The sequence below is a fragment of the Rutidosis leptorrhynchoides genome, chromosome 5, assembly GCF_046630445.1.
Source record: "Rutidosis leptorrhynchoides isolate AG116_Rl617_1_P2 chromosome 5, CSIRO_AGI_Rlap_v1, whole genome shotgun sequence".
In the NCBI taxonomy this organism is placed as follows: Eukaryota; Viridiplantae; Streptophyta; class Magnoliopsida; order Asterales; family Asteraceae; genus Rutidosis; species Rutidosis leptorrhynchoides.
The window spans coordinates 99958813-99981926 of NC_092337.1; the positions used below are offsets into that span (position 1 = coordinate 99958813).

Sequence of the window (23114 nt, forward strand, 5' to 3'; positions counted from 1 at the left end):
TCGGTTGTTTTATACACCGATGGTGGGGTCGTAAGGACCATGTTGTGTGATCTATCGGTTGTTTTATACACCGATGGTGGGGTCGTAAGGACCATGATGTTTGAGCTATTGGTTGTTTTATACTCCAATGGTGGGGTCGTAAGGACCATGTTGTATGATCTATTGGTTGTTTTATACGCCAATGGTGGGGTCGTGAGGACCATGTTGTGGAAGTAGTGATGCGATAGCCGTGTTTAGCTCACATGTTGTCACGGGTGTGACAATAGTCGATGTTGTACTCCTTGGGATTTGTGTTGCCATAGTTGTTTTGGGCGCTATCGGTTTTTAGCCGTTTGTTTATGATGTTACGGAAGTTGCGTATTAGTCGTGTTGCACACTACAAGGGATGTTAAGTGGTAAGTGTTATCCGTAAGGATACGCTTCTTTTCGGTCTTCGTCGGTTTAGATGGTTGACTATATTTTGATATGCAGTTGTTACTAGCGATGTACTTGGTATGGTACGTAAGGGATTGATATCTCGGTTCGAGATTGGTTGAGTTTTCCCGACGTGAGGGAATGAGTAAGGTTTTAGTGCTCGGATTGTGATTTGATAAGTCGCGAGTGACGATTTAGTTATGAAAGGTGATTCATTGAGAAGAATTGTCTAGGAAAGTCGGATCGGGACTTATGTTTGAGGACCGTTGAGTGTGGTCCGTGCGGTTAAGTGGCGCAGATCGCGAGGACGCGATCATGTTTAAGTGGGGGAGAGTTGTAAGACCCTGTTTCAGTTTCAGTTGATTGGGACGCCGTCCAATCTTCGGGACGCCGTCCAGCAAAGAAGAGTTGGACGCCGTCCAATATTTGGGACGCCGTCCAACATAACTGACGGGCCAGCTGTTTTACTTAAAGATATTTAGAGGGGCAAATTGGTATTTTCACATGTGGAACGAGTTAAGGCCACAAGATCAGTTATAGGAGCATCATTTGCTCCACTATCACCCACACAAACCCTCTTATCTTGTTCTAGTGAGAGAGAAAGAGTTTAGAGAGAGAGAGAGCTTGATTTGGAGAAGAAGGAGGCGGATTCTCGCCAAAGCTCGGGTTCTAAAGTTGTTCATCTCGCTCCTAGCTACGTTATGGGGGTATTGGTAAGCTCAAACTCCGAATTTTATTTGTTAGATTTGATATTCAAGTTAGGGTTTTGAGCTAGTTTGTTGTAAAACCCTCTTAGATGATGAAGTAGGTTCATGGTGACTAGTTATTCTTGTCACTTGGCGGGTTTTGGGTTGGTTGACGATTTGGCCTTGATTAGGCTTTGATCTTGAGTTTAATCACTAGGTTTAGTGATTATGGAAGTGTTGGAACACTTTTGGGGGTGTTTGGTTAACTAATTTTGAAATGGGTCAAAATTAGGGTTTTGGTGTCAAAATGGGTATGACACGTGTTTAACGCTTGTGTTCGGGTTTAATTGGTGTGTTAGGACCATTTTCGCTTGTGTTAGTGATTATTGGTTAGTTTGGGCGCGTGTTGTGCTTGGAAGTGCATTTAGGTCGAAATTGCACTAAGTGTCAAATTGAGTTGGTTTGTAAGTCAACCCTAATTGTATTGTTGTATTTGTGATTATGGAATAGGTACATTCCATCGGCGGGTTGCGGGTCTTTCGGTTGCATTCATCAAGGCGACAAGGTGAGTGTTAATATCTTATGTGCATATGTATGTGTAGGATGGGTGCGGGTCAGGTGAAGTGGTTCTCGGTTATAGAGCTCACTTCACATATAGGTGGATTTGATGGACTTGCGTTTAGGTCCAATTGGCACGGTTGTGCGTTTTGGTTGACCACCTTTGGTGAGGTACACATTTTGTGTGTACGTTATCACGCGTGGTTGTGATGTGGATGATATAACCCCAATGTCGAAGGGTTGATATTGTCGTGATGTGGATAACCCCAATGTGGTGGATTTATAATCCCGTGACCGTGGGTTTTGAGTTGGAGAAGTGGATCACGTGTGGATACGGATTCATGATGACGCGTGTAGTTCGGTCATCTTATCGGAAGTGAGTCTCGTGTAGTTCGGATTCACGATGACGCGTGTAGTTCGGTCATCTTATTGAGGTAGTGATCTCGTGTGTTTGCGGATTCACTAAGGCTCGTGTAGTTCGGCCAACCTCGATGTTGTTGTGGTATTGAAGATAGTAGTCTCGTGTGGATGCGGATTTACTAAGGCTAGTGTAGTTCGGCCAATCTTCATTTTGGTATTTGGTTTCGGTACTCGGGTTAAGGGGTTAACCTTGGGCGGTTTACGCTTTGTTATATATAGTTATATATATATATATATATATATATATATATATATATATATATATATATATATATATATATATATATATATATATATTAATGTATTGTTGTGATGTAGCTAACCCTCCGGGTGTAGCTCATTGGCGTTGTTCACATCGTCGTTGGTGAACTTATGTTTGTTGATGTATCTTTAGCTTGTTGCTCAGTGATCGTACGATATGCTTAGACTAGCTTGCCTTTATGCTTGGATGCTCCGGTATGCGTTATTTGATATCTTGTGTGGCGTGTCCATTTTATGCATATATATGTATGTAGTATATTCTCACTCACTAAGCGTTAGCTTACCCTCTCGTTGTTTACATTTTTATAGATTGCTTGGATGCGGTGGCTCGGGTAAGCGTGGGGACTAGTGAGCTTGCGTAGTTTGCTTTAGAAGACTTGCTTTTGGTTCGATTAGGATTGGGTAGCGTATCCCCAATCCCATGCTCGGTCTATGTTTTGTATAAACTAAATTGGGTCGAAATGGTCACTTTGTGGTAATTTGGGTCGATGTGGGCCCGGTGTTGTAAAACTCGGTTTTATTATGGAAAACTCTTAGTTTTAATCATTATAACATATTGTGAAAGTGTTTTGGTTTAAAAGTGTCGGGAAGCGGGTTTTTCGCCCGTGTGTAATCGTTAAGCATATCAGAATCTGGCAGACCATTTGGACGCCGTCCAAAGGGCTTGGACGCCGTCTAGTCCTTCAGAGCGGGACGCCGTCCAGAAATCTGGACGCCGTCCAGATGTGCTGTTCCAGAAAAAAAAAATATGGCACGTTTTTGGTCGGTTAACGGGTTGGGTTGTTACAAAAGTGAAATTCACAAATCATAGGATAAGAAATACTTCAAAATCTCCGTATATGTTTCAAGGTAATGTGATAAGCTATCATGACCCATAAAAACTTGACAACACACCCCTTTCACCTTCACCGTATTGATACTATGTATATTTAAAATCACACTCCAATATTTCAGACCGAACACTGGACAATCAGGCAAATATTAACAAAGTAACTATAATAAATAGGTAAGAGACAATCTTTTAAAAAAAATTCAGCAATCATCTTGTATTTACCTTCTGAGATTCCAGTATGTACTGCATATCGGAATGAAGGACTGGTGCATCACGCTTAATTCGATTCAACTGGTTCAAAGGCATAATGTCTCCGTCCAAAAGGTTTATTTTTGGGGTCTGCCTCTAGATTGCGTTAGAACTAATTTCTCTTTTATTTTATATTTTGTGGCTGCATTAAACAATTGGTTATCTGTTAAAGTGAGTAAAATAGTAGGTTATCGTATATTAATTTTTGAATATAGCAGTACTATGATTTCATTAAAAGTGCAGTAACATACTCAAATAACCTGTTCCTTCAAAACTGAATGTCGAAGCTAATGTGACAGTTAAACGTGTTACATCGTTTGTATCACCCATTATTTTTCTGGCCTGCTCCTAGGTTGTCCCGATGAAAATTTGTTGTTTGATGAGAATTAGTACTCACATCGTCTGCTGTTGATGCACCTACATTCAAAACGATTCATGTTAGTCTTATATATATAACTTGACATCGAAATCACCATTCGGATTTTGATCAATTACTAACTCTGTGATAAATGTACAATGACTATGATTTATGTTTTTGGGCTATTTTAATAAATTTCAAGTTAACCATCAGCTTGTTCATCAGTATATGCAGATCATGAGCCATCTTCATGTGATCTAAGGATCAACCATCAATCTCTTTTTCAAGGTTAACCTAGTATTAGCATGTTGACCCAAACTAAGGTGGCACATTTTAACCCAAACTAAGTGGCACATTTTGAGCCACTGATAACTACCAACAATGACATATTGTGACAAAAACCATTTTGTCACCAATCACCCTACCCACCAATGTTGCCACTAAAGTTTTTTTCCACATGATAAAATTTACGATTTAAACTATAACGTGAATTTTATAAAAGTGTGACAGATATCGCATACCATTAATAATAATAAGTTGACTTGAGCCTTAACCTCCATCTCACGGCACTTGAAAAGGCCATTGACCCAAACACACGAAGCTAAATATTTGTGAGAAGGCATTGACTGACTAACATTTTTTTATTCAAAAAAAATCCATTTTCGTTTTATACAATTGTGAATTATAGATACAGAATTAGTGAAACAATATCTTCTCAAATCACATCATTCGCAATTCTCTAGCAGCGAAGTGGTCCAAATCTGGATATAGTTATGAACAAACGCTAATCAAACTTCAAATTTAAAATAAATCCAAAACGATAAAATCAATGTTAGTTTATATATTAAAAGATGGAATTTAATGATGCTTATATTCGATAACGATAGGTAAACAATCAAAAGTAACATTACAACTTATGAGCTGTAACAAAAAAGGACATTTTTAATCCAAGATAGTGAGTTTTAACCTCAAGAAACTGAATCGATTTGTAAAATAAATACTATATCGAAACATGTACACTAATCATACATAATATACAAATGGAGTCAATTTCTATGTGGCATTTAAATAATTCAAATTAGGATGAACACATAAGCAATACAAATTGGAGTAAAGGAAATAGGAAAATCTGCAATCAAAAAAGTTTCAATAGATTGATAATTTGAAAATCAAGTAAATAGAAGAAACCTGATTCAAATAGATTCAATTGAAAAATAAAACTGCCATTAAGTAATTAGATAACAACACAAAAGAAAGTTTTGGGATATTAAATTGATACGGCAACCACTGCTATGTCCGTCGTCGAACCGGCCACCGCTGGTTCCATCGTCACCGCTACGACCACTGAAACAACCACTTCTTGGAGATCGCATAAATTTTTTCAATTTGTTTACAGAGTATAGATTGTATGGCTGCTGATTTTGGGGTCAATTGAATTAAAACGTGATGATCTGGATGAGAGAAATCAATCTTAAGGTTTTTTTTATTTTTGAAGAGAGAGAATAGGGTGTAAAAGATACAGAGGACGTTAAATGAGGAGAAGATGGTACAGTTATGAAATAAAGAGGACACGCGTCAGACTCACGTAATTAGTGAGTTTTTTTAATTCAAAATTCTGAAGAAGAAAAAAAAGGATTTGCTAGAATGAATCTGGACGCGCCACGTGGACTTATGTTACCGGTTTAGTAAGATAAATGATAGATACAAATTCGGTTAAGGGTGTGTTTGGCACACCAGCTTATTGGAGCTTATGAGAGCTTATGGGAGCTTGAGCTTATAATTTTAATAAGCTTCAAGTCATAAGCTTTGTTTGGTAGACATAAAAAGTAGAGCTTATGAAAATCATAAGCTCTTAAAAAATAAGCTACTTGTATTAGCTTATGAAAAAATAAGTAGAGTTTATGAACTGAAAAATAAGCTCCAGCTAGTTTACCAAACACTTATAAAAAATAATAAGCTCCAGCTACAAGTTTTAAAAATAAGCTCCAGCTCCAGCTCTAGGGTGTGTTTGGGTGAGCAGCTTATAAGAGCTTGAGCTTATGATTTTAATAAGCTTCAAGTCATAAGCTTCGTTTGGTAGACAAAAAAAGTAGAGCTTATAAAAATCATAAGCTCTGGGGTGTGTTTGGATGAAAGTAGCTGGAGCTGGAGCTTGTAGATGGAGCTGGAGCTTATGAGATAGAGCTGGAGCTGGAGCTTATTTTTTAAGCTGGTAGTTGGAGCTTATTATTTTTTATAAGTGTTTGGTAAACTAGCTGGAGCTTATTTTCCAGTTCATAAGCTCTACTTTTTTTCATAAGCTACTAAAAGTAGCTTATTTTTTCAGAGCTTATGATTTTCATAAGCTCTACTTTTTTTCTCTACCAAACGAAGCTTATGATTTGGAGCTTATTAAAATCATAAGCTCAAGCTCCTATAAGCTCCCATAAGCTCCAACAAACTTGTCACCCAAATACACCCCTGGAAAAATAAGCTACTTTTAGTAGCTTGTGAAAAAAAGTAGAGCTTATGAACTGGAAAATAAGCTCCAGCTATCTTACCAAACACTTATAAAATATAATAAGCTCTAGCTACCAGCTTTAAAAATAAGCTCCAACTCCAGCTCTATTTCATAAGCTCCATCTCCAACTACTTTCATCCAAACATACTCCTAATCCGCTAATTTCATCCAAACACACCCTGCAACTTCGCCTAATTCAATTTATGGTGGCAACTTCATCATTTAGGGTTATCTTGCTATCTCAATTCACTGATCTCTCAGTCTTCCACCACCACCAACCACCACCATACTCTCACCACCTCCTCCTCCGTCCATTACCGCCGTCGTTATCCGTCTCCTCCACCGCCTCGAAGAAACGTGTTGCTATCGTCAGCTGTCTTATATCTGACGTAGACGGCGGCGGTGTCTCCGATGACTTTGTATCTACTCGCAGGTCTGTATCATTTGATCGTGAATTCTCAGTTATTGCTAATATGTTGAAGAAGATCGAGCCATTGGATACTTCGGTTATATCGAAAGGCGTTTCTGACTCCGCAAAGGATTCGATGAAACAAACGATTTCAACGATGTTAGGTTTGCTTCCGTCGGATCAGTTTTCTGTTGCGATTAGGGTTTTGAAACGTCCGCTTGATCGATTACTGTCTTCTTCGTTAATCACAGGGTAAATCAATTTCAAATTCAATAAATAATGCTGTAATCATTGTTAATGAATTAGACGTGGTGTGTTTGTGTTGTTTAGGTATACGTTGTGGAATGTGGAGTATAGGAAAAATGTTGATGAGAAACTTTGAAATATCATCATTTAATGATTCAAAAAGGCTGAATTATGTGGAGGATAATGTTGCTTTTGAGGAGAAGGTTGATAAAAGTGAGTGTTTGTGTGATAGTATTTCGACCGAGTGTTATACGGAAAAATCTGAAAGACTGAATCTTCAAAGTTGTTTGGGTGATTTGTCATCTGAAGCTCTGAATTACAATTACATTCAACGGTTGGAATCAGAGCTGTGTGCAGCTAAGAAGGTGAGATACCATTGTGTGTGTATCATTTGCACTCTCGGTTTTACTTTTTACAGTAATGTTGTATGTGTGTATCTTTTGTTATCCTCATTTGCTTGGCTTAGGATCACCTACCGGTAACTGTAAAATGTTGTTAAGGATGTATCTTTAATCTTTGACTGAAACTAGCTACTCGATCCTTGATATAAGAAGGAAATTTGGATAAGGAACGACGATCACTTCTTCTAGATTGTTATTTTTGTGAAAATGTGTTGTTTAATTAAGCATTATGTTGATTGTTCATTACCCTTTATTTCCAGGAATTGCATGCTGGCAAACAAGAAAATATGCAAATAACCCCAACTTTGATCTTTTGAAAATACAAGAGAAATTGACAATGATCTTTTGAATTACTTGCGGACGTTGGATCCTGACATGGTAATAACCCCAACTTTGATGGTCAATTTGTAGTCATTCCTGTTTAATCTGTATAAGAAAACGATGTCCCCGATTTTTGGAACAGGTGAAGGAACTATCCAGACCGTCATCTTCAGAGGTAGAGGAAGTTATACGAGAACTTGTACAGTCGTACATCTCGAAGGTTCTTTAACGAAGTGACAACCTCTGACTCAATTGGAGATTCAGACGTAGGAAACCAAGAAAACTACCCGAATGATCATGATAATTTTTGTGACACCATAGGGACTTCACGAGATTACCTAGCAAAAATGCTTTTCTGGTTAGTTTTGTACCCATCTAAACAATGTTACTTCTCTTACCATTTTCTGTAGTGTTCGATTAGAGATAGCAAGATAGAAAGGTCGCTTTCGAAAGAGAGTGTGACCCGGTGAGGTTTAGGTGTAATAATTTTTAGTAATAATTTATGCATTTATTATGATTACAATCGCAGTTAATTTATTACAATAAGTCAATATAGGAGGTCTAAATAGAATGGCAGCGGCTAGGGTGTTTAATCGTTCGGGCCTGGTTTATCAAAACCATTTCGAGACATATATGAATGGCAGCGGCAAGTGGTTCGATTGGTAAGATCAGTGGCAAATCGGCATCGTGTTGGATAAGGCGATCGAAGGAACAAGTCAGATTATTTTTGGAAGTTTACATCGGAACGATATTGATGATGAAGCTAGCGACCCTGTTTTGGTTTCTTCTCCGATTCCTATGGTTGATATTTCGAAAATGACTTCCCCCTCGGTTGCAGCCCCTGTTACGGGTTCGGTTGGTTTTGAGGGATTTAAAAAGAAGTTGAATAGAAACAAAAATAAGGCTAGAGTTGAAAAGGTCGCGGTTTGAGATGATGACTAAGAGGAAGAGAGTGAAGCGGACAACAATGGTGTCCGGTTTTTTGCTGGGCTTGTGAAACGGGGCGTGATACCTCCCTCGTCGGCTATTTTGGTTGGTTCCGGGTCGTCAAACTTTTTATCGTATAGGTTTGATAATCGATCGGGTAAAGAGGTTCTGCGTGACACGGCCGACGGCGAGATGTTTGATCCGAGGTCCAGGAATCGTTAAGCCCTCACTTTGTTCGTTAGTTCATCTTTTGATGAATATTTATTGTTTTATAGTACTCGTTATATTAGCAAAAAAGAAAAAATGTGAGGTCTAAATAGAAGCTACACGACTTTTGACCTGTTCCATTTGATTACATTCATTTGACCAAAATGGGTCAAAATTGCCACGTCTTTATTTCATATATTAGTAGAAACATCTATCTCTGTTATGCTATTAAACAGCCATTTTTTGTGATGCGTAGGTGTATTCTATTGGGTCATCACTTGAGAGGCTTGGAGAACAGATTGCATCTGAGTTGTGCAGTGGGCTTGTTGTGATAAAACCTAAAAATAAGGTAGAAAGATGTATATATTTTTCACTCTCAAATGGTCTCATCTATTGTTGGTACTTATTCAAGTTACAAACAAGTCATGAAATCAATGCCATGTTCTTAATTGTATTTAACCATATCATTGTAGTATTATGTATAAATCAGAGGCCGGCAACAACAGTTAACACCTCCCTCTTTCCTGTTACAAGTATTTGTACAACTATGAGTATACTCGATATCTAACAAATAGGTTTTGGTTAGTATCATGGAACCACTTAGTTGCTTGTTTAATCATGTGTCATGGTGATTTGTTGGTTATGTTATCGAAAGTTACCCACTTGGAGAAGCTATTTTGGGTAGTCATAATCGTTAAGGGAACAAAAGTTGATCCACGACTATTCGAACTAGCTCATGATGGCTTCATATGGGATCAATAGTGAGTTAGTGACTCACTGTAATCATCAACCAACAAAAACAGTAGTTGGTGAACCTGGATCTTGCAACATCTGAACATCATATGCAATTCAATTGGATCATACGTACTTATAAATTATGATTTCTGATTTTAGTCAATTACATTCTGCTGGTATGAAAAAGCACACCTTAAAACAAACGATAGGAATCTGGTATAATAATTAGTTTATAGCTCATGCCGAACCCGGAGCTACGTGATCTAACCAGAAGCATTATATGTAGGGGACTTGAACAGTCGTTCAGAATTGAATTCACGTCTATATTAGTTAACAGACTACTCTACGTTCAAAGATGATTGTTAGATAATTGGAAGTGTAAATGTGAAATAGTTTTGACTGGTTTTAAATTTTCAAAACTAGCAACCGCTAAACATTATATACAGTAAATTCCAATGGCGCTTAGCGTAGTTGGTAACGAGTAGGACAGAGCTCAAGGGATTAAGCCCTGAGACCACTATAGTCACAACCCTTGAGTGAGTAAGGTATACCCTCACTTTATGGAATTTGCAGGTGATTGTTGATCGGTATGAGTTATCAGTTTTATTATCAACCTTTGAAGTTGGTCCATGTAAAAAGTCAACTTTAGGTGGCGGCCGTATTAATTTGATATAGTAGATACTCCGAAGTTGTGAAATAGCTTTACCTTGGTATTCCAGTGAGCTGAATATATGAATTCACTTTAATAAAATGACCACCTAAAGTTGACTTTTTTTTTAAGGCCATCAATTCACTTAATTAATGACCATTTAAAGTTGACTTTTTCTACATGGACCAACTTTAAAGATTGTTAACCGGTAATTCAAACTGACCCATGCAAATTCCATATGTGATGTCATTACTTACTAATTCAGCGGCACTTTGGTAGTTTCAGAGCTTGAATCTTAACCTTCTGCTTAGTGAGTTGGTTTGTAGTTTTTATGTATATGTATGTGTCAACTTAATGTATGTGTGTGTATGGTCACTATAATGCAACTTCAAGGGCCTTTTCATCTTTCTGTTGAAAAGTTCTTATTTTATCTATTCCTCATTTTTTGGGAATAAAAATTCTACTGAATTTATTAAAAAATTGAAATGTACTCGATCGGTATAATATAGCATTCAACTTTTTACCCATCATTGAAAGAACTAAGGAAATAACGAATAGCATGCACTTCATCAGGGGCGGATTCGGGCATGTTCTAACGGATTCGGGCAAGTTCTAAGTGTGCCGTCGCACATGTCCATAATTCAAAATGGCCCAAGAATAACTCAAAATATATATTGTGAACAAATCGAAAGATGCTAGTACTCATGATATTATTGGTGTTATTGATTTTATTATTATACATATGAAAAATTTTATTATATAAAAGGCCTTGTTTGTATTTGCTGAACAGAGCCCATAATTTTAACGGGACGCCCCTGCACTTCATAGAAATTATTTGTTATTTGTTATATAAAATAAAAATAAAAATATGAAGCCTTGCATGTAGGGATATGATGGATGTCTGATCCATCGAATATCCATCATATCCGATCCATTTAAATATGTATGGATGATCTAAATGGATGATAAATGGATATGGATATGGATACGAACGATGTGAAAAATTAGTGGATTAGGTATTGATGATAATTTCTCAATTCTCATCCATGGATATATCTATTTACCACCCGAAATGCATATATACATATTTATTTAAATATATGTGTTTATATTTTTATATCATGTACACTATAAACTACTAAAATGTTATCGAAAATATAGATTGTAAAGATACAACTATGTGAATAATATTAAATTCGTATATTTTGCATATATCGCACATCTCTACTAGAAATACTTTAATAATTTCCTTTCATAATAGGGATAATTTTGAAAAACTTAACATCCAATAAACATCCGTTTACCCGCTTCATTCAACGGATATTAATATAGTCTCACTCGATCCATATCCGATCAATTTTCAATTTTCAATTTTCATCCCTACTTGCATGTAGATGAAAGAAAACCAAATGTAATTATTATTATTATTATATTTATATTTTATTTTATATTTTATTTATATCAAATAAATAAGGGGAACAAAACATTGCTTTGTGTTGACGAATCATAAGTTGTAAAACAAGGACAAAAACCAAGAACATACTATTAATCGAGGATACACCTGAAGAGCGTGATTTTAAGAATAACAGCATCTATTAACTTAATAAGCTCGAAAAAGTTTCTTCTATTTGTTATAGTAATGTTACAAATACTTCAACTTGGTGTTGGAAAACAACATTCAACACAATTAAATTGACGACGCCCACTATATACACAACTGACCCCATTTATAAAGCCTTCACATACACTTTGTTCACATTTGCCTATACATTTCTCCTCATCAATCGATTTCCAGCAACAAACCATGGCCACATGTTACAAGTTGTTCCGGGCTAAATACCTGAGAAGCATGTACAAATATAACATGCTAATTAGTGTTATATATATACCGGTTGAATGTAGTAATAGATTAGATGTAACAAATGAACCTTGAAGTTTATGGTGATGATGGTATTAGCATTATTTAATTAAACTGTGGCTGCTGATAAGAATCTATGAAATCGTTCTATTTTTGCCTGGTTATGGGATTTGGATGATAATGTTGATTTTTCCCCTGAATGTTTTTGTCGTCTTCTTCTCACACGGAACAAGTAGTCTTCTGTACCTAGAACATAAGACACCTGCCAGTATATTTGAATAATTAGGTACCAAATAAACTTACCAATATATGCAACATAATATCGATTCTTTTATTTATTTATTACTTTTTTTTTGTTTGCAAGACACGTCGATTTTATTTTTATTTATTATTATTATTATTATTATTTTAGTAAAGGTAGCAATTTCAACCCATTAAAGTACCTTTGATGAGCTACATGACATCTTATACTCCAACCCATTGAACATATGAGCACTTTCCATGGCAGCTGATATGCCAGAAGATTCCTCCAACTCTGTAAATCGGCACTTATTTCTGAACATACACGGAAAAAACGGTATATCATCCTCTAAAACTAGTTCATAAATAAATATATATATATTACACAGACGAACTATTGATAATATTTTTGTTACCTCTTCAACAATATTCCAGAGTGCCTAATTCCAGGTAGGACGGGAAGAAACTCGTTCTGAAGATAAGATGCAAAATTAGAGTCCATAGCAACGGGGACCACTTCGGGTTTTTCGTTGGCAACGTCTATCAGCTGAACGGTTAAACGTGACGGACTACGTGACTGCAACGCACAAGCCACACTATAAGTATTTTAAAAAAAAATACACTAGATGCAAATATGTACAAACAACAAAAATATAAAAAGAATGCCTACAAATTGGAATCGATATATGTTCTCATCATGAAGAAGGGCATGTGAATTTTCGTAGTATACGTAATCGACAAATTTTTCGAGTTTTCTATCCTTTTCGTACACGTATAGTTGAAGTAGTTTGTTGTCCATCTCATCGCCGGTTACATTTTGAAGCTGCATCCGAAACAGAGTATCTAGAAATTTAGAACCCTTGAAATTACATATAGGGTATGTTTGGCAAAATGAGCTGGTAGCTAGTAGCTTTTAGCTGGCAGCTGTTAGTTTTTTTTAGATGTATTTAAGTGTTTAGTAGAGTTGCTGAATGAGTTAAATAAAGAGTAAAATGCAAAAAGCTAGAAGCTAAAAGCTAAACGCTACTGCTAGTAGCTTTTAGCTTTTTCCCTTCGACTAAAAGCTTTAAACTTATTTAACCAAACGGAGCTTTTTATTAAATATGAGCTTCTTCATAAAAGTTAAAAGCTACAAGCTCCTAAAAGCTTTCCGCCAAACATAACCATACTCAGACCAAATATTAGTGGATTATGCATACCTGTTTAACGAGTTTATAAATCAACTTGTCCAATGTAAATAATACGTAAGATTGGTTCCCCAGAATGGCACGACAATCGTCTTCAAATTTCGCATTATCAGCAGATCCGTCAAGTAAACTGTATAGCGCACTCATAAATCTGCAAAACGATGGTAATAACGTATTGAAGATCAGTAATCGATGAAACAACATGAGTAAGAAATGAGTATTTGAACTGAACCACCTAGAGTATAGATCGGGAGGACCAGTATCGTTAGAAGCTTTCGACTTCGTTTCGGCGGATGTCGCAATTTGTTTAGCTGACAACAGTCTATCATATAATACCTGGAAGAAAAATATAATACAGTCGTGTTATAAATATAATGTATGTATAAGTGAGAAAATGGGCGGGTAGGGTCAAGGATTTATCTTCATACAAATTTTTATTTTGCTTTCTTATTTGAATTCGAAAAATAAACAATATATAACTATGATTAAAACCTATTATTAACACAATGACCCATTTTGAACCAGTTAAGAGATTGTACACACTTAATTATATAATGGGTAACTCGAAACCTATTACAAAATGTTATTAACAAAAACGTAAAGAACAAAGTCTAGTCTTACCTGATGAAGCCTAAAGAGCACATAAAAGCTATCATTTCCATAAAACACGTGAGAATCTTTTCGTTCGCCTTCGTGTAACGAAGAAGCTACGTGTTTTGCCAACGGCTTTGCCGTTTGCTCCGATGGCGGCAAACACGTTCCGTCCCCACCAACAAAATTTGAATCCTCTACCCCTTCAGCCTCCCCTTCACTTTCTGCTTCATGATCTTCTTCTGGTGCTGAAGTGGTTTCCGTGTTTGTTGCGTGATCGACAGCTGGCACGACATGATTGGCAGCTGACTCATTAGCTGATGAGTCAGAAATCTCATAGTCCTCATTATCAGCATTAACCTCGTCAAAATCGTTAGTAGGTGATAACTCACCCTCTTCCTTTTCAATTTTGGATGGCTCAGCTAACGATCTTTGAAGAACCTGATGCTACAGATTGAAACAAATTGATTTTTATAAGATAGAAAAAATACATTACGTTGTAATTGAAAAAAAAAAAAAAAAACTGACTAAAATTATAATTATATTCAATAAACATATACCATATATTTTATATTTTATTGGATTATACCTGTGATGAAGGAACTTCGTCAATTTTAGACTTCGGTTCAAGACCATCCTCAGGGAGAACCGAACGCTATAGATCGAAAAGAATTTATTAATTAAAAGACAGAAAAAAAAAAAAAAAAAAAAAAAAAAAAGATACATATAATATTCAATGGTTTCACCAAATATTATATTATTTTTGACTATTATTATACCTGAGATGAAGAAACATTGTCAATCTTAGAATTGGCTTCATGACCGTCTTCAGGAACATTGTTAGGTCTAGAATCACCTGCTGCTTCACGACCTAATAACAAATTTCAAAATCAGACGTTAAAGCAATTTAATGGGAAAAGCCTAGATTGTTACTGTAAACATATATTCATTGTAGTCATAGCTATATATTATACGTATGTATATGTAGATTACATATATAAGTCAACCCAACCCGTTTTGGCATGTACTGAAAATACTACCCAATTTGACCCGTTTGCCAATCATCCAACATCAAGAGAAGCACAAATTATAGAGACTACGTTCACAAAGATCGTTAACGACAAGAACACAAACCCGACAAACCTTTAGATGCACTAGAGTCTGATCCGTCTTCCTCGATTAACGCATCTCCATTGATTAAACCGTTTTTGCTCGAATCTACTTGATCGGGCACACTTATTTGATCCCCGTTGCAATCTGGTTTCGGTTGAACAACGTTCACGGCTCGGTTTTCATCAGTTTCGGTTGCACGATGACTAGATAACTCAGCATCTTCAGAACCAACCGAATCATCACTACAAGACAAAACGCCTAACATAGGCTCTATAAAACTAGTCCATAACCTTATAATTTTGTTCATTTGTTCCTTGGTTGTGCATACTTCATTACACGAATATTTAACGAGTTTTAATAAATCTTTGTGAATATTTTCGTCGGTGAATTCAAACTCGAGATTCGGCACAATATAGTGTTTACTTCCAGTAACAATACTCAGTAGCACATCATCATCATTTTGCCTTTTTTCTTTCATTTCTTTAATTTCCGCCAACAAGACTGTAACAAAACAAAATAAAAATCAAAATTGATCTTTAAATCAATCCAATCATCAAAACCCATATAAAAAATGTTATCTTTCTTAAACAACACATCAACATACATCACAAACCTTAATCCTAAATCAAGAAAATTAATTTTGAATACAATAGAAGTGAGAAAACTAGAATACTAACATAAAGAATCAATATACGGATCAATAAGAATTGGTGAATAAAAGATGGACTTACATTTGGTGCTGAGATTCTTTGAATCTTGTTGCTTGAAATAGAAGCTACGATGGTCAAGTGATTTGTAATGGTTTTTTGCATAAATTTCAGCCCAAACTTTGTTAAAGTCAGATCTACACTTTGACCAATCCTCTTGTTTCTGTTTTAAGCGAGTCAATATAACAGGCAATGCAAGAGACGGGTTTCTACGTAATATATCCATCACATCGAGACCATGATCACCATATAGACGTTCAATACACCGTAAATCGAGAGCTATAACAAAACAAACAACGTAAGCCAAAATTCCAGTGTAAATTTTGGTTCAGAGTGCTGATAAAAAGTTTAGATATTCACCTGTGAAATGGTCCTCGATTCGGATTCGACCCTCTGTACTAATTGACTTGTTGTTGATGCTGTTTAACAAGTCTTCCGTACGTTTGCAAGTTGAACTCACAGACTCCAATAACATATCTAGCTCAAACCTAGTATAATATATAATATAATATAATACAATTATATTTATATTTATTTATTATATTATATAATGAAATAAATAATGGAAAATCAGTTTATTTTATTAACTGAGAAACAAATAACTTACCTATCGTCCTCACATCTGAACAGGCTTTCTTCATATTGATTTCTACGCATGTGTTTAAACGAATAATCCTCGCTACCGGAAGTTACGGAAACCCAATCATCATTAAGTACTTGAGACCCGAGCAACGATCTGTGGCTTACGGATGGTCTTGGATACTAAAAAAAAGATCAAATACACAATTTCAGAAACAAATACATATTCTATGAACTCAAACAGAGTAGAGGTAATAATGTCAACTCATTCGTTATATATGGATCAACTCTGGTTATGCTTTTATCTCTAACAGGACCCAAGAAAAAAACTATAATGAGATCAAACATTAAAAGCCGCCCAAAGTGTATTTCTATTGACATAACCTCCTTTAATTTTAGTACCCTTTTGTCATCCCATTTATCACACTATATATTTACAACAACAAAATTAAGCGTTTCAGGTCAACCTTTTTGACCAATGACACAAATTATTTATTTAGACCCGTTAACCAACCAGCTTGAACCATTCATATTGCCTATCACCAAGGTTGCAAACATCGCTACTCAGGTAGTACTCGGTCAGGACTTTTTAAGGAGTACTCGGATGTTGACCAAGTTTGACTTTGATTGAGTTTTGACCGATTTTCCGAGTAATCCCGAGTTTTGACCAATTCTTCAAGTAATCACGAGTTTGGACCGAGTTTGACTAAGTTTGACCGGGTTTTGACTTACATCGTCAGGAAGAAGCCTATAACTGGGAGTGCAACGCTGACAGTTATCGAGGTCAAGTTCTGAAATAGATTTTCCCCGATACTTCTCGTTGTACGTGTCCTCTTTATCGGCGTCGATTTCACGTTTACGCTCTCTCTCTTTCACCTCCGGTTTATTTGATTTGGATGCATGTCCTTCATTCCACAAAGTTTCTATACCGTATACAAGCATCATATATTAATTATTAATTATTAAGATTAATATAGGCAAAAAATGGAAAATAAACAACAAAAAAGTAACAATACATACTTTTGTCCATAACACCAGCAAGGAATTCATCTGCAAACAAAATGTATTAGTGAATAAAAAGATGCGCTCGTAATATATAAGATGTACAGAACCTCTAAAACAGTATACGAGAATTTAGTTTCAAAACTGTCAAAAATATAAATATAATTAAATGATTAAACACTACAATCATTTTATATAATTTTCAAAAACACACCTATGTTTTCACAACGATCCACAAATGCACTAAACCCTTCCATAAGATCTGGGTAGTTTCCTAATAAGTCTGAAACCTGAAACAAAGAAGAAAGGAGAAATCTTTATCCAAAAAAAGAGAGAAATTTCATCATGCAGATAAAATATTCGCGTAACAAAGAGTTATTTCATACATAAAAATACATACCAAGCTTTGTAATTCATTTCTTGAAATTATTTCAGTGCTATAGATGTGTAAACACTTCAAGAACGCTTGATAATCCTCTGAATCACGTAATCTATCCTTCACTTTCTCACAAAACGTAAACTCTTGGCTATACATAACTATAATCAACAGATACCACAAGTTAATTAAAATTTAAAAGTTTTCTTAAAAAGAAGCATTTAAGAACAAGTGAAATGATACAAAATACTGTTAAAAACTTAAAATCACTTTTTAGGGCATCTTTATCATCATCTGGAACTTCAACTTTGAAATTTTGATTACAACTTCTTTTGTTCCTGCTCTCTTTTTTTCTCTTCAACTTTGTTTTATCATCATCCATTTCAAGACCGTCAACGCGCGGGGTCCGTTCTCCAACGGGATGAATGATCCGATCTCGCCTACCTTGCTGATAATAGGACACACAGACTTAGTCCCGTACATCAAACTTAAAAAGAACGTTAACGAAAATTTAAAAAGTTACATACTTTATCCATTTGTGCATTTCTGAGTGCAACCACAGCGGAGCGCCGTTCATACGGTTGCCGGGACATTGAAGCTTGGTGTGCAGCAGAAGCATCTGGCATAAATCTTGTGAACTCTTCAAGAAGATCTGGATGCTCATCAAAAAGTGTAGCAACCTGCATACATACATAGGCATAGTGATTAATATTATATTATATATGATTCTTATGAGTCATAAAACATTTATCCAAACAAAAAATAGAACTTTTATTGAGCATCACCTCTTGGTAGACTTCATTGATACCCTTGTGTTCCTTCCTATACATATTCAAGATGTCTAAAAATGATTTGTAGACATGATCATCATTTTGAAAACGTTTCTACACAAAACATAAGTGACATTAGAATAAAAAGAATACTCACATAAGAGATAACACATTTCATCTTTCACTGACAATAATAATATTAATTATTAAATTCACCTTAATTTTGTTCACGAAGCTTATAGCTTCTTCGAACTCTACAGTTTTTCTTGGTGGAGGCTCATCGTCTTCAATAACAGTAATTTCATATCCTTTGGGCAAAAAGGTATTAAATCCAAATATTAGATTATTATGCCCTTTAAACAATTCTTTAACCCTTCCTATCACCCCTGCAGTATCAATCCTGCACACAGTGATAAATTATTAAACGAGTTGAATGTTAACATCGAAACATATATCAGAAACTGAACAACTGCTAACCCTTTTGATTATGAACAATGTATATGTACCTTTGAGCTTTGAATTCTTTCATAACTTCAAGAAACATGGAGTATTTTTCTTGTTGGTCTTGAAACATCTCCTTAACTTCCTTTAAGTAAGTATAAGCATCATCGGTAGTAGGTTTCTGACCACTAGTACCAGGGACTTGGGGTGGGCCATTCCTTTAATATGAACAGTAAAAATAGTAAAACGAATCGTTCAGTAAAAACAGCACAGTATATAAGACATAAGAACCATATTTAAGTAGCTTGAACCTTAACTAAAAAATGTAGTAAATAGTAGTAATAATCTTAAGCCCTAAAACCTAAAAAAAACCACAAAAACACCCTACCAGAAATATCAAAAAAGGGGGTTCAATTCTCAGTATACAAAATTGGGCATCAAGAGCATGAATTTATCATCTACACATCACAATCTATAGCTGAATTAGTCAAAGTCAAACTTATAATTTATCATATCATACTTCAAGCTAAATATGATTTCAAGAACCAATTAATCATAATCATGCCCAATTATGCAGTTAAACCACTAATTTAGTAACTAACCCTATAACATATAAATCAAGAGATTAAATTTCACTTACAATTAAAGAAAGGGTGCATACATACATTTGCATGAAATCAAATTAAACCTAAAAATAAATAAATAAAGATTAAACTAAAAAACTAAAACATACGATTCAGCCCGTGAAGAACCAAACGGTCGCTTAATTTGAGAGTTGCTGAATACGTCATCTCGTAATCGTTTCATATCTGCAAATTAATAAATTTGTAAATTATTGATAGATGAAATTAGCAATGATTGTATATCGTATATATTATATATTATAAAGTAATAAAAACAAGTATAATTAATTAATTAAGGTACAATTAAGAAAAGGCTGATCGATTACCTGTGAAGTAACCCTTTTGTTGAGATGAAGGTGGGGGAAATTGGGGGCAGATCTAAGCAAGGAATGAAATTGAACAAGTTGAAATTAGGTTTTAGGGATTAAAAGTTAATTGTTTGTAGCAGAAACAAATCACCAGTTTGAAAAGAAGATGCGAAGAAGAGGTGAAGAAATTTGTGCATTGTGCGACTAATTTTAGTTTAATCTTTTTTACCTGACGCATTTATGTATACATACAAATACAAATTCTTTTTCTGTTACTATATTGGGCTTCTTAATTTATATTTGTTGGGCTCTTTAATATTTGTGACTTTATCTATTTGTTTCTGGGCTTGTTTTTATTTATTTATTTATTTATTATTATTATTTTATTTTATTTTTAGTGCGTTTGAAAAAGTAGGTGAAGTTAAGGGCCCGTTTACTTGTGCATTATTGAGCTGAGGTGAGTGGGTTGCTTTTTCGGTCAGCATATGTGTGTGTTTACTTGGACCATAAATTAATGAAATACCTATATGGAAGCATTATTCGGTAATATGAAAAGCCCCTGTTGTCCCCATATGGCTCTTCTTTTCCAACTTTTTCTCATTACTACCCTTCTCCTTATCTCTTCATTTACGTTTCTTGGTTTATCTCTCTAAAATTCATCGCTGAAGAACCTTAATTATCTCTAAGTTCATTTTCCTTTTGATGAGATTATGTACTTTTATCATCTAATTTTGTTGATATTCTAGAATAACCAAATATGATTGTTTTTATTTTTAAAGATGACGTTCTTGATTGTTTTTATTTTTATCATCTTTTTACAAATTAAAGAGGTTTTAAGTTTTTAATTTTTAGTGTTTTGGTACAAACAAATTTATCTTCAAATTTAGAAGATTATGTTGGTGTATATGTAACCATTGCAAGTGTGTATGCTTTGTTAGTTGAATTGCATTATGGAATTCTTTTTCTGTTACTATATTGGGCTTCTTAATTTATATTTGTTGGGCTCTTTAATATTTGTGACTTTATCTATTTGTTTCTGGGCTTGTTTTTATTTATTTATTTATTTATTATTATTATTTTATTTTATTTTTAGTGCGTTTGAAAAAGTAGGTGAAGTTAAGGGCCTATTTACTTGTGCATTATTGAGCTGAGGTGAGTGGGTTGCTTTTTCGGTCGGCATATGTGTGTGTTTACTTGGACCATAAATTAATGAAATACCTATATGGAAGCATTATTCGGTAATATGAAAAACCCCTGTTGTCCCCATATGGCTCTTCTTTTCCAACTTTTTCTCATTACTACCCTTCTCCTTATCTCTTCATTTACGTTTCTTGGTTTATCTCTCTAAAATTCATCGCTGAAGAACCTTAATTATCTCTAAGTTCATTTTCCTTTTGATGAGATTATGTACTTTTATCATCTAATTTTGTTGATATTCTAGAATAACCAAATATGATTGTTTTTATTTTTAAAGATGACGTTCTTGATTGTTTTTATTTTTATCATCTTTTTACAAATTAAAGAGGTTTTAAGTTTTTAATTTTTAGTGTTTTGGTACAAACAAATTTATCTTCAAATTTAGAAGATTATGTTGGTGTATATGTAACCATTGCAAGTGTGTATGCTTTGTTAGTTGAATTGCATTATGGAATTCACTCTTGCAAGTTTTTGCGATTGCAATTTACATCGATATCCTTAGGTTTCACAGGTTCACAATAAATTTTTGTTATTTAAAGAGAACCCGAAATACAATGGGATGCCTAAAGTACACGATATATGTCAATTGAGTTTTATGTTCAGTTGCGTTTGTAACATTAAATGACTCATATTTATATTGGTATTTGTTTCAAAGTGGATATTGTTTTAGTGATTCACTAAAACAAAGTATCTAATACTTTTAAAAGTTGAATTATACTATCAATTTTGCCAAATAAAAAACCAATACTCCAATTAAATTATTTAGTGTAAGGGTATGATAGTTATTTTTATCATTCATCATATTTATTCAACACAATAAGTAACAGGATTATATATTTCAGGATTAATTCATATAATCATTCTATATCCATTCTGTCATCTTTATGCATATGTGACTTATTGAAATAACAAGTAAATAGCCCCTAAGCTTCTAGTTAAACTTTTTTAGTAGATCAAGTGAAAGAAGACGTTCTATACAAAGTCCACACCCATTATAGCTCTGTTCTACCAAACGTACTTTGAACCTTGCTGCTTTAACTCAGAGATAACGAATAACAAAAGATTTTTTCCTCAATGCGAATTGAATACGATGCATCTGGGAATAAAAAAGAAGTAACTTTCCGGTCCTTCTTCTTTTGAAAGCTGTGGAATTTATTTATAATTGTTTGATAAATAGTTAGAGCTGGATCTTACAGTTGTGAATTGAGTTAAAATGACTCAAATATATAACGCACTGTAATTGTGTTTACAAAAGTCGCTCAACGAATCTGGTGGGAGTCGCAAGGTACGTGGGTGAATGGGTGTGAACCGGCCCATCAAAAGGTGGAGATGATAAACGGCGATGAAGAGTGTAGAGGCATGTAAGATTACTGTGAGAGATAGTAGCGACAGTGAGGAGGGAAAAAATCGTCGGAGATGTTGGCGACGGTGACGAGGAAAAGAATTGATAAAGGATCTAGGTGAAGGCGGTGGTGAAAAAATGGAAAGGGGGAGGAAAGTTGGCAGTAAATATCTCATGGAGTGGAAAGACGTAAAAACCCTTAGGTTATATATGGAGTATAATAATGTGATGAACGCAAATAATATATATATATATATATATATATATATATATATATATATATATATATATATATATATATATATATATATATATATATATATATATATATATATGTAGAATAATATAATATAATGTAATATAACACAAAAAGGAGTATTTTAATAATTTTGTTATCATAAGCTCTATTTTTATTTTTAGAAAAAAACTTGTTTTAGAAGTTCAATTTTTTAGAACTTAACTTTTTATGAGCTCTATTTGTTGTTCTAAGTCAGACCAAAGTTTATGCAACCGAGTTTTTTTCCTTCTTCGGACATATAATGACCCGTCCTAATCCACCTGGACGAATACATTACATTTAATAACAACAACATATAATATTTCAAAT

General features: G+C 34.7%; 1 protein-coding gene and 1 pseudogene across 1 annotated transcript; one reads left to right on the forward strand and one right to left on the reverse strand.

Moving 5' to 3' along the window:
• The first annotated feature begins 6481 nt into the window (after positions 1–6481).
• Positions 6482–9352, forward strand: LOC139848878 (uncharacterized; annotated as a pseudogene).
• A 2427-nt stretch (positions 9353–11779) lies between these two features.
• On the reverse strand, positions 11780–20163 carry LOC139847052 (paired amphipathic helix protein Sin3-like 2). Its single transcript, XM_071836649.1, has 24 exons — positions 19987–20163; positions 19771–19846; positions 19103–19255; positions 18813–18996; positions 18612–18710; positions 18354–18506; positions 18097–18274; positions 17851–17987; positions 17665–17740; positions 17469–17498; positions 17181–17371; positions 16477–16631; positions 16230–16357; positions 15894–16148; positions 15184–15663; positions 14829–14920; positions 14639–14704; positions 14080–14496; positions 13694–13794; positions 13471–13609; positions 12942–13094; positions 12688–12848; positions 12475–12586; positions 11780–12293 (listed from the first exon to the last, which is right to left on the reverse strand). The coding sequence occupies exons 2-24, from the start codon at positions 19842–19844 to the stop codon at positions 12141–12143; spliced, it is 3687 nt and encodes a 1228-aa protein (XP_071692750.1). The 5' UTR covers positions 19845–19846; positions 19987–20163; the 3' UTR covers positions 11780–12140.
• Between the last annotated feature and the right edge of the window lie 2951 nt (positions 20164–23114).

What these genes read in the sequence shown, in the direction of transcription:
- LOC139847052 (XM_071836649.1), bottom strand. Translation starts at nt 19,844, where the DNA reads ATGAAACGATTACGAGATGACGTATTCAGCAACTCTCAAATTAAGCGA. An exon ending in TCAATGAAGTCTACCAAGAG is followed by an intron (nt 18,507 to 18,611) that starts GTGATGCTCAAT and finishes GTATGTATGCAG; the next exon opens with GTTGCTACACTTTTTGATGA. An exon ending in GAAATGAATTACAAAGCTTG is followed by an intron (nt 17,741 to 17,850) that starts GTATGTATTTTT and finishes TCTTTGTTTCAG; the next exon opens with GTTTCAGACTTATTAGGAAA.